The sequence below is a fragment of the Petromyzon marinus genome, chromosome 60 (assembly GCF_048934315.1).
Source record: "Petromyzon marinus isolate PM22_M1 ecotype Great Lakes invasive population chromosome 60, UKy_Petmar_22M1.pri1.0, whole genome shotgun sequence".
NCBI lineage: Eukaryota > Metazoa > Chordata > Hyperoartia > Petromyzontiformes > Petromyzontidae > Petromyzon > Petromyzon marinus.
Window position 1 is genome coordinate 1,464,678 of NC_133726.1, and position 16,340 is coordinate 1,481,017.

Here is a 16,340-nt window from a genome sequence, read left to right on the forward strand (position 1 = left end):
GGTGCGCGGCTCCAACTCCGGCGGGCCGCCCTGGTTAATACCGCGGTGGCGCGTGCGTGGGTGCCGCGCTGGTGGGGAGCGGCGGCCGCGCCTCCAACCCGCCGGGTTCGACTGTCGCTCACGGCCGACGCCGGTGGCGATTGTCTGAACCGGTCCTGGGCCTCCCCCTAGGTCGACTCAGCCTTCAAATGAGTACCTGGCGCGGTGTGTAGTAAACATCACCAACGGGGGAGACAAAGGCGGCCAGGCGTGGTGCCGGCCACCCACCCCCTCGTGTGCCGTTCCGGCCTTCACAGGCGCGCTGCTCGCTAACAGCACTTGCCCCTACAGCCTGCGACAGGCTACACGGGGGATCTTTGTCTTTGTATTGGCCGTGGGGAGCGGTCGTGTTCGTGGTCAGCGCGCCCAGCCGTGAACCCGGCGACCCGGCTTCGACTCCCGCTCACGGCCAACATCGGTGACGAATATACTGAACCGGTCCTGGGCCTCCCCTAGGTCCGCTTAGCCTTCGATGAGCACCCGGGTGAGTAAATATGAGCAGTGGGGAGGCGGAGGGCGTGCCGGGCATGGTGGCGGCCACACACCCACACCCCTCGCGTACCCCGGGAAAGTCTCACCCAGTCGCGTGTGTAAGCTTACCGACCCGTGTAGCCTGGACAGACTGTTGGGGCAAGTGCTGAGCACCAAAGACAAAGATCCCCCGTGTAGCCTGGACAGACTGTTGGGGCAAGTGCTGAGCACCAAAGACAAAGACCCCCCGTGTAGCCTGGACAGACTGTTGGGGCAAGTGGTGAGCACCAAAGACAAAAACCCCCCGTGTAGCCTGGACAGACTGTTGGGGCAAGTGCTGAGCACCAAAGACCCCCCGTGTAGCCTGGACAGACTGTTGGGGCAAGTGCTAGCACCAAAGACAAAGATCCCCCGTGTAGCCTCAACAGACTGTTGGGGCAAGTGCTGGGCACCAAAGACAAAGATCCCCCGTATAGCCTGGACAGACTGTTGGGGCAAGTGCTGAGCACCAAAGGCAAAGACCCGCCCGGATAGCCTGGACAGACTGTTGGGGCAAGTGCTAGCACCAAAGACAAAGATCCCCCGTGTAGCCTCAACAGACTGTTGGGGCAAGTGCTGAGCACCAAAGACAAAAATCCCCCGTATAGCCTGGACAGACTGTTGGGGCAAGTGCTGAGCACCAAAGGCAAAGACCCCCCGTATAGCCTGGACAGACTGTTGGGGCAAGTGCTGAGCACCAAAGACAAAGACCCCCCGTGTAGCCTCAACAGACTGTTGGGGCAAGTCCTGAGCACCAAAGACAAAGATCCCCCGTGTAGCCTCAACAGACTGTTGGGGCAAGTGCTGAGCACCAAAGACAAAGACCCCCCGAATAGCCTGGACAGACTGTTGGAACAAGTGCTGAGCACCAAAGACAAAGATCCCCCGTGTAGCCTCAACAGACTGTTGGGGCAAGTGCTGAGCACCAAAGACAAAGTTCCCCCGTGTAGCCTGGACAGACTGTTGGGGCAAGTGCTGAGCACCAAAGACAAAGTTCCCCCGTACAGCCTGGACAGACTGTTGGGGCAAGTGTTGAGCACCAAAGACAAAGTTCCCCCGTGTAGCCTGGACAGACTGTTGGGGCAAGTGCTGAGCACCAAAGACAAAGACCCCCCCCCCCCGTACAGCCTGGACAGACTGTTGGGGCAAGTGCTGTCAGCGAGTAGCAGCACTCACAGAGAGAGAGAGGCACGTGCACACGGCTGCTGCGCTGTGCTTGCTTCACCTTGTCGTGAATCTCGTGTGCGTAGAGCTTCACTCGCTGCTCCAGCTGAGCGAGGCGCGTGCTCATTACCGACAGCAGCTCCGCATCGCTGGGCACCCCTAGACACACACACAGGAAATATAAAGACCCCCCGTGTAGGCTTAACATGCTGTTGGGGCAAGTGCTGTTAGCGAGCTGTACCTAGGAAGGCCGGCACGGCACACGAGGGGGTGGGTGGTCCAACACCACGCCCGGCCGCCTTTGTCTCCCTAGTGACGATGTTTACCGCTACCCCATACACACACGCGCACGCACTGACGCACACGCACTGACACACACACACTGACACACACTGACACACACACTGACACACTGACACACACACTGACACACACACACTGACACACACTGACACACACACTGACACACTGACACACACGCACTGACACACACACACTGACAACAACAACAACAACAACCGCCATTCGCCACTAAGTGGCGGTGACGTCACCACGACGCTTGTGCCAGGCTATGTGCACCCTGAGGCCACGTGAAGTGTCGAACGCCCGCTGGCAGGAGGTCACGGGGCAGACCCAGGTGCCACGGGTCGACTGACTGAGATGACTGGCTGATGCACCACCTGTGCCCCCTACTGTGCCAACCTGCTGTGCTTTAGCCACCCGGCGCTCCGCTCGCTGTTGTGAGCGTCGCTCCTCCGCCCTCCGTTGTTGTTGGAGGGCGACTGCCTCCAACTGCCCAGTAGCATCCTTCACGAGCCTCCTCCACAGAGGCCGATCTTGACACCGCTGGTACCAGTCATCGGCAAGTCCACTCAGCTCCACGTCCTCCTGTACCACATCACTCCATCTCTTCTCTAGCCCGTGCCGCGCCCGCTTAGCCCCCTCAATCCGGCCAAACAAAAGCTGTTTCGGCATGCGGTGGCTGGGCATGCGGGCTACATGACCCAGCCATCGCAGCCTTGCCTGCCGGAGGAGCTCACCGATGGGACCCTGCCCAGATCTTTCAAGGATTTGTGAGCTCCTCACACAATCCAGTCTGGTTAAACCCAGGATGGATCGTAGGCAGGCCAGCCTAAATGTTTCTAACCGGCGAAGATGTTCCATTAGGGGGGTCCACGTTTCGCAAGCATAGAGAAGGGAGGGAATGACCGTGGCCGAGAAGACCTGAAGCTTAGTGTGGAGCGACAGACCAGGTAGCTTCCACACAGCGTTACGCAACCGATGAAAAGATATTGCCGCTCGACTGATTCGGAGTGAGACCTCTGCTGTTAAACTGGAGCCAGTCATAAGCACACTGCCCAGGTATGGGAAACTCTCCACTCTCTCCACAACTGCCCCATCACCGATTGGGAGTTGTGGGGGTGGAGTGTCCGATGGTACAAAATACCCAGGCAGGTGCTTAGTTTTGGTGGGGCTGATGGTAAGGCCCCACCTCTTAGTGGCATGCTCCAGTCTCAGCAGCAGCGTCTCCAACTCCTCCTCTGACTGAGCAGCTATTACCAAGTCATCAGCATACATAACGTGGTTGAGCAATAGGGAGCCATCCCTTGACCGCACCCGGGCATCGATTAGCCTCCCATTATATCTGTACCATATGGAGATTCCCCCGGTACAGCTATTGAAGGCTTCACGAACTACGTGGTCAAAATAGATGTTAAATAATGTGGGAGCCAAAGGACATCCCTGTCGCACCCCAAGGTGTACAGGGAATGGCTCTGACTCCCGGCCACGTAGTTTTACCCGGGCCCGCTCACCATCATGAAGGTCCTTAATGATCGTGAGTAGAGGGTCAGGTACTCCAAAAGCACGAAGAACGACCCAGAGCCCAGGCCTACTGATGGTATCATAGGCCTTGACCAGGTCAATAAAGCAGAGATGTAGGTCTTGTTGGAATTCCCTACACCTCTGCTGTAGCAGACGGACAGAAAATATGGCATCTGTGCAGGACCGCCCTTTCCTGAAACCGCATTGGGGCTCCGCAAGCCTCTCCTCAGCGTGCCTGGCAAGGCGATGCTGAATAATCCTTGCCAGGACCTTTCCCGGCACACTGAGGAGTGAGATGCCCCTGTAGTTGTTACAGTCTGTGCGGTCCCCCTTCTTAAAAAGGGGGACCACCAGGGCATCCTTCCAATCCTGCGGAACCCGTCCAGTGGTCCAGACTGTTGTTATGATGTCATATAGGGCAGTCTGTGCACAAACGCCACCCTCCCTCAGCATTTCGCTTGGGAGATCATCTCTGCCCGCTGCCTTTCCTGGTCTCAGACTCCGGATCGCCTTCAATACTTCCTCAGCAGATGGCACCTCAGCCAGCCACTCACAGGGGGTGACTTCATCCAATATTTGAGGCACCGCAGCCTCAGCAGGGTCATCCTCACTTTGTGCCGCGATGTTTTCCTGGCTGAGGGATTTTCCCTCCCCCAGGACCTCACAGAAATGCTCAGCAAATCTGCGAACCTGTTCCTGGGGGTCGGAAATTGGATCACCGTTTTTTCCCCTAATGATGGTAATAGGTGTGGCGCTGCAGGTTACTTTTTTGATGGAGTTAAATAGAGATTTGTGATCACGGGCCACTGAGGCAGACTCCATCTCCTCAGCAACCCGCGACCACCACCCATCCTTGCAGCGCCTCACGGCTCTCCGAACCTCCGAGCGAAGGCTGCGGTAAGCCTCCTCATTCTCTGACGTGGGATTCTGTAGCCGATGACAGTGGGCCTGTCGCTTTTTCTCAACCATCCTGAACAACTCCTCTGTCATCCAGGGTGTCTGGGGAGGTCTGGACCGCGTACCCAAAGCAGCCATTGCAGCTGCATGAGTCACAGTCCTAAACCTCGCCCATTTACCCTCGACATCAGGAGGAGTCGGGGACGATGCCAATCCCAGCCGCAAGCGATGATGAAATTCTCGCTTGCAACTTTCATCAGATAACTGAGACCAGGCCACTTTAGGTTGGAATGGGGTCCTGGGTGTACACCCACCACCGGAGTGGAAGAATGGCAGGCGCATCTTACAGATGACTAGTCGATGGTCAGAGGGCAGATCAGCTCCACGGTAGGTCCTGGTGTCAAGGACATGGGCTCGCATTCGCTGGTCCGTCACTATGTAGTCCAGCAGATGTTCTTGCTTGGACCCGGCATGCATCCATGATGTTGTGTGGATGCGCCGATGCCGGAACAGCGTGTTGGTAATTACAAGCCCATGGGCTGCACAAAAATCTAGCAGCCTCCTACCGTTGTTATTGAGCTGATCTGGCCCATGCCCTCCAATCACTCCAGACCAGGTGCCAGTATCATGACCAACTCGGGCATTGCAGTCACCCAACATGATGACTCTATCCCGAGGGGCCACTTTAGCCAGCACCTGTGACAGGAGGTCATAGAAGGCATCTGACTCATCGGCTTTGCCTGCATCCCTCCACGGATGTTCATCTTCGGTGGGGGCATAAGTAACCACGACCACCATTCCTCGCCTCCGGTTGATGGGAAGGCGAGCCCAAAGTAGCCTGGGGCTTACAGCTTCCCACACCTCACCGCCACGCTCCCACGCCCCCTTCATTCTTTTGTTCAAAAGAAGACCCACACCCTGTTGTTTGGCAGTCTGCTGCCCCGAGTAGAGGACTGTCCACCCCTCATGGTGGCAGGAGCCAGAGCCGGTCCACCGGACCTCCTGAATGCCGCATAGATCCAGGCGGTACCGGTCCAGCTCCCGACAGAGGAGTGGCAGCCTCTCCTCTGCAGTGAGCGTTCGAACATTCCACGTGGCCAACCGTAGTGGCTTTTCGTTGTTTCTGGAGTAGCCCCGAGGGTAGGTATTCAATCTCCTGGCTCCGCCAATTGGGGTTTGGCCAGGAGACGTCATAGACGCCTGGCCCCCCGGGGCCTCCGGCACAAGCTTAGTTGTTACATATTTCAGTTTAATTCGTAGTTTCGTGGTAATTAATTGAAGGTGGAGGGGTTACCAGCCCCTCGCACCCGTCCAGAGCCCCCGTTTAGCCCCTGTGGTGGACACATATGCCATGAGGGGAGGAGCCAATCAAAATTGGATCTCCCCCCACAGCGCTGTCCACGACAGAGTTGCCCGTCCGGCACCGCGAGGAGGTAGGGGGTTGTTTTGCCGGACACACACACACTGACACACACTGACACACACACTGACACACTGACACACACACTGACACACTGACACACCTTTGGGAGGCTTGCCGAGTTTGCCCCGTGCCACGTGGGCCCCACCAGGCAACAGCAGCGACAGCGACCTGTCCGCTGGGGATGCCAGACGCCCCGAGACCAGAGCCTCCTCCTGGGCTGCTCGCACAGAGACAAAGTTCCCCCATGTAGCCTGAAGCAGCTGTTGGGGCAAGTGCTGTCATCGGGCACCTATGAACACACCAGGAGGTTGCCGTGGTGCGGCCACAGTCACGTGACTGTGGCCACCGTCACGTGACTGTGGCCACCGTCACGTGACTGTGGCCACCGTCACGTGACTGTGGCCACCGTTGTCTCCCCAGAGTCGACGGGGTGGGGGTGAGTTGGCAAGTGAGTGAGTGGATGAGTGAGTGAGTGGGTGAGTGGGTGGGTGAGTGGGTGAGTGAGTGAGTGGGTGAGTGGGTGAGTGAGTGGGTGAGTGGGTGAGTGAGTGAGTGGGTGGGTGAGTGGGTGAGTGAGTGGGTGAGTGAGTGGGTGAGCGGGTGAGCGGGTGAGTAAGTGGGTGGGTGAGTGGGTGAGTAAGTGGTTGAGTGGGTGAGTGGGTGGGTGAGTGGGTGAGTGTAGTGGGTGAGTGAGTGAGTGGGTGAGTGAGTGGGTGAGTGGGTGAGTGAGTGGGTGAGTGGGTGAGTGGGTGGGTGAGTAAGTGAGTGGGTGAGTTGGTAAGTGGGTGAGTGAGTGAGTGGGTGAGTGAGTGAGTGGGTGAGTGAGTGGGTGAGTGAGTGGGTGAGTGAGTGAGTGGGTGAGTGAGTGAGTGAGCGGGTGAGTGAGTGAGTGGGTGAGTGGGTGAGTGAGCGGGTGAGTGAGTGAGCGGGTGAGTGAGTGGGTGAGTGGGTGGGTGAGTGAGTGGGTGGGTGAGTGAGTGGGTGAGTGAGCGGGTGAGAGAGTGAGTGGGTGAGTGGGTGAGTGGGTGGGTGAGTGAGTGAGTGAGTGTGTGGGTGAGTGAGTGAGTGGGTGAGTGGGTGGGTGAGTGAGTGAGTGGGATGAGATGGAAGTGACGGTAGGCCGTCAGCGGGGAATCAAACTCAGGCAGCCGGGATCCGTGGCGCACAAATGTCACGTGGCTCTCGCTCGTTCTCGCCCTCTCGGCGTGTACCCTGTGTACGTGCTGCGTGTACCCTGTGTGGGAGCTGCGTGTACCCTGTGTAGGTGCTGCGTGTACCCTGTGTGGGAGCTGCGTGTACCCTGTGTAGGTGCTGCGTGTACCCTGTGTGGGAGCTGCGTGTACCCTGTGTACGTGCTGCGTGTACCCTGTGTGGGAGCTGCGTGTACCCTGTGTAGGTGCTGCGTGTACCCTGTGTGGGAGCTGTGTGTACCCTGTGTGGGAGCTGTGTGTACCCTGTGTAGGTGCTGTGTGTACCCTGTGTACGTGCTGCGTGTACCCTGTGTAGGTGCTGTGTGTACCCTGTGTGGGAGCTGCGTGTACCCTGTGTACGTGCTGCGTGTACCCTGTGTAGGTGCTGCGTGTACCCTGTGTGGGAGCTGTGTGTACCCTGTGTAGGTGCTGTGTGTACCCTGTGTAGGTGCTGTGTGTACCCTGTGTGGGAGCTGTGTGTACCCTGTGTGGGAGCTGTGTGTACCCTGTGTATGTGCTGCGTGTACCCTGTGTACGTGCTGCGTGTACCCTGTGTATGTGCTGCGTGTACCCTGTGTGCTAGCTGCGTGTACCCTGTGTTGGAGCTGCGTGTACCCTGTGTACGTGCTGCGTGTACCCTGTGTTGGTGCTGTGTGTACCCTGTGTAGTTGCTGCGTGTACCCTGTGTAGGTGCTGCGTGTACCCTGTGTTTGTGCTGTGTGTACCCTGTGTGGGAGCTGCGTGTACCCTGTGTAGGTGCTGTGTGTACACTGTGTAGGTGCTGTGTGTACCCTGTGTGGGAGCTGCGTGTACCCTGTGTAGGTGCTGTGTGTACACTGTGTAGGTGCTGTGTGTACCCTGTGTACGTGCTGCGTGTTCCTTGTGTAGGTGCTGCGTGTACCCTGTGTGGGAGCTGTGTGTACACTGTGTAGGTGCTGTGTGTACCCTGTGTACGTGCTGTGTGTACCCTGTGTAGGTGCTGCGTGTACCCTGTGAACGTGCTGTGTGTACCCAGTGTTGGAGCTGCGTGTACCCTGTGTAGGTGCTGCGTGTACCCTGTGTAGGTGCTGTGTGTACACTGTGTAGGTGCTGTGTGTACCCTGTGTGGGAGCTGCGTGTACACTGTGTAGGTGCTGTGTGTACCCTGTGTGGGAGCTGCGTGTACCCTGTGTAGGTGCTGTGTGTACCCTGTGTAGGTGCTGTGTGTACCCTGTGTAGGTGCTGCGTGTACCCTGTGTAGGTGCTGCGTGTACCCTGTGTAGGTGCTGCGTGTACCCTGTGTAGGTGCTGCGTGTACCCTGTGTAGGTGCTGCGTGTACCCTATATAGGTGCTGTGTGTACACTGTGTAGGTGCTGTGTGTACACTGTGTAGGTGCTGCGTGTACCCTGTGTAGGTGCTGTGTGTACCCTGTGTATGTGCTGCGTGTACCCTGTGTACGTGCTGTGTGTACCCTGTGTAGGTGCTGTGTGTACCTGTGTTGGAGCTGCGCGCCTTGAAGGGAGCTAGCCGCTTCCTGTGGGGAAATTCAACGCCCTTGGCCTCAATGCAGCAACATCGACAACATCACTCCTATACAATACACTATACACTACTTACTACACTCCTATACAATACATGATACACTACATACTACACTCCTATACAATACACTATACACTACTAACTACACTCCGATACAATACACTATACACTACATACTACACTCTATACAATACACTATACACTACTAACTACACTCCTAACCAATACACTATACACTACTAATTACACTCCGATACAATACACTATACACTACATACTACACTCCTATACAATACACTTTACACTACATACTACACTCTATACAATACACTATACACTACTAACTACACTCCTAAACAATACACTACTAACTTCACTCCTATACAATACACTATACACTACATACTACACTCCTATACAATACACTACACACTACACTATATCGAACACTATACACTACATTCTACACTCCTATACAATACACTACACACTACACTCCTATACAATACACTATACACTACATACTACACTACTAAAGAGTACACTATACACTCATAACTACATTCCTATAGAGTAGACTATACACTACACACTACACTCCTATACAATACACTATACACTACATACTACACTCCTATACAATACACTATACACTGCATACTACACTCCTACACAATACACTATAGTACACACTACACTCCTATACAATACACTATACACTACATACTGCACTCCTATACAATACACGACACACTACATACTACACTCCTATACAATACACGATACACTACATACTACACTCCTATACAATACACTACATACTACACTACTAAAGAGTACAATATACACTACATACTACACTCCTATAGAATACACTACATACTACACTCCTATACAATACACTACATACTACACTACTAAAGAGTACACCATACACTACATACTACACTCCTATACAATACACTATACACTACATACTAGACTCATATACAATACACCATACACTACATACAACACTACTAAAAAGTACACTATACACTACATACTACACTAATAAAGAGTACACTATACACCACATTCTACACTATTAAAGAGTACACTATACACTACATACTACACTACCATACAATACACTATACACTACATACTACACTACTAAAGAGTACACTATACACTACATACTACACTACTAAAGAGTACACTATACACCATATTCTACACTATTAAAGAGTACACTATATACTACATACTACACTAATAAAGAGTACACTATACACTACATACTACACTAATAAAGAGTAAACTATACACTACATTTTTTGATTTAAAGCTTTCGTGACTGCAGTAATTCATAATCTTAGTTCTTTCGGTAAAGTCACGTTGAAGGGAAACAATAAAATAATAAAAATATATAAAACAATAAAAAATTCTCACGACGTTTCGACCATAACACAAACGGTCGTCATCAGGTGTGTCGGTTTGCATAAATTTATTTATTTTAAACGGTGTATCTATTTATTTATTTATATATAAAAAAAGACGTTAGCGCCACGCGCAGCGATTTGCCAGTTTATTTAGAAGGACTAGTCCATCTATGTTCTGAAAAGAGGAGGGGGGAGACGAAAATTTTTATGTGTGCTGTCTGAAAGCCACTGTAAGCGTGAACAATCAATTAAGACCTGGAATGGTTTATCAAATCTTTACAATGATTGCTAAGCCAGAATCCATCTTCTCAGTTGAAATTGTCTCTGTGCTTGTATATGTGGATAGCCTCATGAACGAATCTCTCATGTTAGCCAGATGGCTTACAAAGAACTTCTGTCTTGGAAAAGTCAATGTCATGTGAGCCTACTGAATTATAACAATGATCTGCCACGGCCGAGGTGTTGGTCCTACCGTGTTTAAGGTCTGCTTTGTGTTCACGAATGCGGTCCGAGACATGGCGTTTGGTTTCTCCAATGTAACTACTACCACAGAGGCAACTTAGTTTGTAGACACTAGGGTATTGTATGTCCGGAATCACATCTTTTACAGACGGAACCAGATCACGGATTTTATGTAATGTGTTGAAACGGACCTGGATCTTGTGTTTATTCAAGATTTTGGAGTTCTTTTTTGTGATCCCCGCAATGTAGGGTAAAGTGATGGTTTTGAAAGGCTCCTCAAGAGGGTCCTTCTTCATGGTTTGAGTGATAGCTTTGCGGATTGTATAGTCGGAGTAACCATTAGCCTAAAGAGCTTGGTGTACGTGCTTGAGTTCACTGCCTATGTGTTCCTGGTCGGATATGCATTGGGCTCTATGATACAGAGTTTTGATGAGAGAATTCTTCTGTGATGGATGGTGGTGGGAATCCGGTTTCAGATAAGCATCCGTATGGGTAGCTTTCCTGTAGACAGAGTGGCTCATTGAACCATCAGGTCTCTTTTTAATTAGGATATCCAAAAAAAGGTAGCTTGCCATCTTTTTCGACTTCCATGGTAAATCTGATGGCTGGGTGTATGGAATTGATGTGGTCGAAGAATTACACTACATACTACACTAATAAAGAGTACACTATACACTACATACTACACTAATAAAGAGTACACTATACACTACATACTACACTAATAAGGAGTACACTATACACTACATACTACACTAATAAAGAGTACACTATACACTACATACTACACTAATAAAGAGTAAACTATACACTACATACTACACTACTATACAATACACTATACACTACATACTACACTACTATATAATACACTATACACTACATACAACACTAATAAAGATTACACTATACACTACATACTACACTAATCAAGAGTACACTATACACTACATACTACACTAATAAAGAGTACACTATACACTACATACTACACTAATAAAGAGTAAACTATACACTACATACTACACTACTATACAATACACTATACACTACATACTACACTACTATATAATACACTATACACTACATACAACACTAATAAAGAGTGCACTATACACTACATACTACACTAATAAAGAGTACACTATACACTACATACTACACTACTATACAATACACTATACAGTACATACTACACTAACATAGAGTACACTATACACTACATACTACACTAATATAGAGTACACTATACACTACATACTACACTAATAAAGAGTACACTATATACTACATACTACACTAATACAGAGTACACTATACACTACATACTACACTAATAAAGAGTACACTATACACTACACCACTATACTAGTTTGTTGTCCTTCCTCCGCATCTGCAATAAGCGTGGTTGCCTCCGTACGGTGCGAAAGACGTTCAACACACTGTACATACAGTGCGACACCACGGTGTATGGAAAGCGTGCAGGAGATAAACAGGAGCTGCAGGGTGAAAGCCGATTTACCTACACACTCACCCTCCCACCCACCCGCCCACCCACTTACCAACTCACTCATCTCTCTCCTCTTAACTCTCTCCTCTTATCTCTCTCCTCTTATATCTCTCCTATTATCTCTCTTATCTCTCTCCTCTTATCGCTCTCCTCTTATCTCTCTCCTCTTATCTCTCTCCTCTTAACTCTCTTCTCTTATCTCTCTCCTCTTATCTCTCTCTTATCTCTCTCCTCTTAACTCTCTCCTCTTATCTCTCTCCTCTTATCTCTCTTATCTCTCTCCTCTTATCTCTCGCCTCTTATCTCTCCCCTCTTATCTCTCTTATCTCTCTCCTCTTATCTCACTCCTCTTATCTCTCTTATCTCTCTCATCTCTCTCCTCTTATCTCACTCCTCTTATCTCTCTCTTATCTCTCTCCTCTTAACTCTCTCCTCTTATCTCTCTCCTCTTATCTCTCTCTTATCTCTCCTCTTATCTCACTCCTCTTATCTCTCTCTTATCTCTCCTCTTATCTCTCTCTTATCTCTCTCCTCTTATCTCTCTCTTATCTCTCTTATCTCTCTCTTAACTCTCTTATCTTTCTCCTCTTATCTCTCTCCTCTTAACTCTCTCTTATCTTTCTCCTCTTATCTCTCTCCTCTTAACTCTCTCTTATCTCTCTCTTATCTCTCCTCTTATCTCTCTCTTATCTCTCTCCTCTTATCTCTCTCTTATCTCTCTCTTATCTCTCTCCTCTTATCTCTCTCTTATCTCTCTCCTCTTAACTCTCTCTTATCTCTCTCTTATCTCTCTCCTCTTATCTCTCTCTTATCTCTCTCCTCTTATCTCTCTCCTCTTAACTCTCTCTTATCTCTCTCTTATCTCTCTCCTCTTATCTCTCTCCTCTTATCTCTCTCCTCTTAACTCTTTCTTATCTCTCTCTTATCTCTCTCCTCTTATCTCTCTCCTTTTAACTCTCTCTTATCTCTCTCTTATCTCTCTCTTAACTCTCTCGTATCTCTCTCCGCTTAACTCTCTCTTATCTCTCTCCTCTTATCTCTCTCCTCTTAACTCTCTCTTATCTCTCTCTTATCTCTCTCCTCTTATCTCTCCTCTTATCTCTCTCTTATCTCTCTCCTCTTATCTCACTCATCTTATCTCTCTCTTATCTCTCTCCTCTTAACTCTCTTATCTCTCTCCTCTTATCTCTCTCTTATCTCTCTCTTATCTCTCTCCTCTTAACTCTCTCTTATCTCTCTCCTCTTAACTCTCTCTTATCTCTCTCCTATTATCTCTCTCTTCTTAACTCTCTCTTATCTCTCTCCTCTTATCTCTCTCTTATCTCTCTCTTCTTATCTCTCTCTTATCTCTCTCCTCTTATCTCTCTCTTATCTCTCTCCTCTTAACTCTCTCTTATCTCTCTCCTCTTATCTCTCTCCTCTTATCTCTCTCTTATCTCTCTCCTCTTATCTCTCTCCTCTTATCTCTCTCTTATCTCTCCTCTTAACTCTCTCTTATCTTTCTCCTCTTATCTCTCTCCTCTTAACTCTCTCTTATCTCTCTCTTATCTCTCTCCTCTTATCTCTCTCTTATCTCTCTCCTCTTATCTCTCTTATCTCTCTCCTCTTAACTCTCTCTTATCTCTCTCCTCTTAACTCTCTCTTATCTCTCTCCTCTTATCTCTCTCCTCTTAACTCTCTCTTATCTCTCTCCTCTTATCTCTCCTCTTATCTCTCTCTTCTTATCTCTCTCTTATCTCTCTCCTCTTATCTCTCTCTTATCTCTCTCCTCTTAACTCTCTCTTATCTTTCTCCTCTTATCTCTCCTCTTAACTCTATCTTATCTCTCCTCTTATCTCTCTCCTCTTATCTCTCTCCTCTTATCTCTCTCCTCTTATCTCTCTCCTCTTATCCCTCTCCTCTTATCTCTCTCCTCTTAACTCTCTTATCTCTCTCCTCTTATCTCTCTCCTCTTATCTCTCTCTTATCTCTCTCCTCTTATCTCACTCCTCTTAACTCTCTCCTCTTATCTCTCTCCTCTTAACTCTCTCTTATCTCTCTCCTCTTATCTATCTCTCTCCTCTTAACTCTCTCTTATCTCTCTCCTCTTATCTCTCTCCTCTTAACTCTCTCTTATCTCTCTCCTCTTATCTCTCTCCTCTAAACTCTCTCCTCTTATCTCTCTCCTCTTATCGCTCTCGTCTTAACTCTCTCGCTCGCCCTTTGATCATGGACGCGCTCGGGATTGCACGTTCAAGCCCTGGGAGAGTTCGTCCTTCATGCGTCTCCCACTGGCACGAAGACAGACACGGTGCTGTGCGCGCGTGTCGGCTTTGCTCGCAACAACGCACCCTTGGCAAGGTTTAGACAAAGCGGTGGCCCACGGCAGAGCTGCTTTGAGTCAGAATCATTTGCTGAGCCAGTTCATACCCTGGACTGGCACGGCCCATAGATTGACATTCCCCCCAGACTTAACTACGTTGATTATTTGACCAAACAAGGGCCACTGAGCTATTCATAGCTCTCTTTCCGAAGCGACCTGGCCACCAATGATAGCTCTACGAAGTGGCTCATCACGTAGAAATGTTTGGTATGAAGGAGGTTCGTGGTTCGATCCCGACCCTGACGCCTGCTTCTGTAAATGTGCAGTTTGTGTGTGTCTCTCTCATCATCATCATCACGGTGGCTAGGAGATGTTAACTACATCGCCTGGTATGCAGCAGGTCGTGGGTTCTATCCTCACCCTGACGCCTGCTGCTGTATATTTGGAGTTTGCGTGTCTCTCTCATCATCATCATCATCACGGTGGCTAGGAGATGTTAACTACCTCGCCTGGTTTACAGGAGGTCGTGGGTTCGATCCCGACCCTGACACCTGCTGCTGTATATTTGAAGTTTGCGTGTCTCTCTCTCATCATCATCATCACGGTGGCTATGACTCACTCATTCAGCAGGCGTCAGGGTGGGGATCGAACCCATGACCTCCTGTGTACGCGTGGTATATTTATAGCAGCAGCAAAATACGCAGCATCTGGACGAGCACTCACTCACCCACTCACTCACCCACGCACTCACCCACTCACTCACCCATTCACTCACCTGCTCACTCATTCACCCACCCGCTCACTCATTCACCTACTTAGTCACTCATTCACCCACTTACCCACTCATCCACTCACACACTCACCCATTCACTCACTCACCCACCCACCTGCCCACTCAGTCACCCACTCACTCACCCACTCACTCATTCACTTACCCACTAACTCACCCACTTACTCACTCACTCACCTACTCACTCAGCCACCCACTCACCTACTTACTCACCTACTTACTCATCCACTCACTCACCCACTCACCCACTCACTCACCCACCCACCCACTCACCCACTCACTCACTCACCCACCCACTCGCTCAGCCACCCACTCACCTACTCAATCACTCACCCACTCACTCACCCACTCAACCACTCACTCACCCACTCACTCACTCACCCACTCACCCACTCACTCACTCACCCACTCAACCACTCATTCACCCACTCACTCACCCACTCACTCACCCACTCTTTCACCCACCCACTCAACCACTCACTCACCCACTCACCTACTCACTCATCCACTCACCCACTCCCTCACCCACCCACTCACCTACTCACTGACTCACCCACTCACCTACTCACTCACTCAACCACTCACTCACCCACTCACCCACTCACTCACCCACCCACTCACTCACCCACCCACTCGCTCACCCACTCACACACCCACTCGCCCACCCACTCACCCACTCACTCACCCACTCACTCACCCACCCACTCACTCACCCACTAACTCACTCAACCACTCACTCACCCACCCGCCCACTCACCTACCCACTCACTCACTCACCTACTCACTCAACCACCCACTCACTCACTCACCTACCCACTCACCCGCTCACTCACTCACTCACCCACTCACTCACTCACCCACTCACTCACTTACCCACTCACTCACCCACTCACTCACCCACCCACTCACTCACCCACTAACTCACTCAACCACTCACTCACCCACCCACCCACTCACCTACCAACTCACTCACTCACCTACTCACTCAACCACCCACTCACTCACTCACCTACCCACTCACCCGCTCACTCACCCACTCACCCACTCACTCACTCACCTACCCACTCAACCACCCACTCACTCACTCACCCACTCACTCACTCACCCACTAACTCACTCACCCACTCACCCGAGGTCTCCTTCCGGGAGCGGAGCTCTGCGCGTCCGTCCGAGCTGAGCCAAGGGAGAGCTCATCTCGCTCTCCACTCCGTGTGGACGTTCCCTTGGGAGCCTCACTCGCTCCCCAACTCCCCTCTCTTAAACTCCCCTCTTAAACTCCCCCC

General features: G+C 50.6%; 1 protein-coding gene across 1 annotated transcript in view; it reads right to left on the reverse strand.

Moving 5' to 3' along the window:
- UBXN11 (UBX domain protein 11) overlaps positions 1-16,340 on the reverse strand; it is a 37,170-nt gene extending 20,830 nt beyond the window's left edge. Inside the window, exons 1-4 of the mRNA XM_076053246.1 lie at positions 16,187-16,340; positions 8,521-8,561; positions 5,958-6,074; positions 1,775-1,872 (exon numbers count right to left, since the gene is read on the reverse strand). Coding sequence (XP_075909361.1) covers positions 1,775-1,872; positions 5,958-6,074; positions 8,521-8,561; positions 16,187-16,251 — 321 coding nt within the window. The 5' untranslated portion in view covers positions 16,252-16,340. The remainder of the gene's footprint in view (positions 1-1,774; positions 1,873-5,957; positions 6,075-8,520; positions 8,562-16,186) is intronic.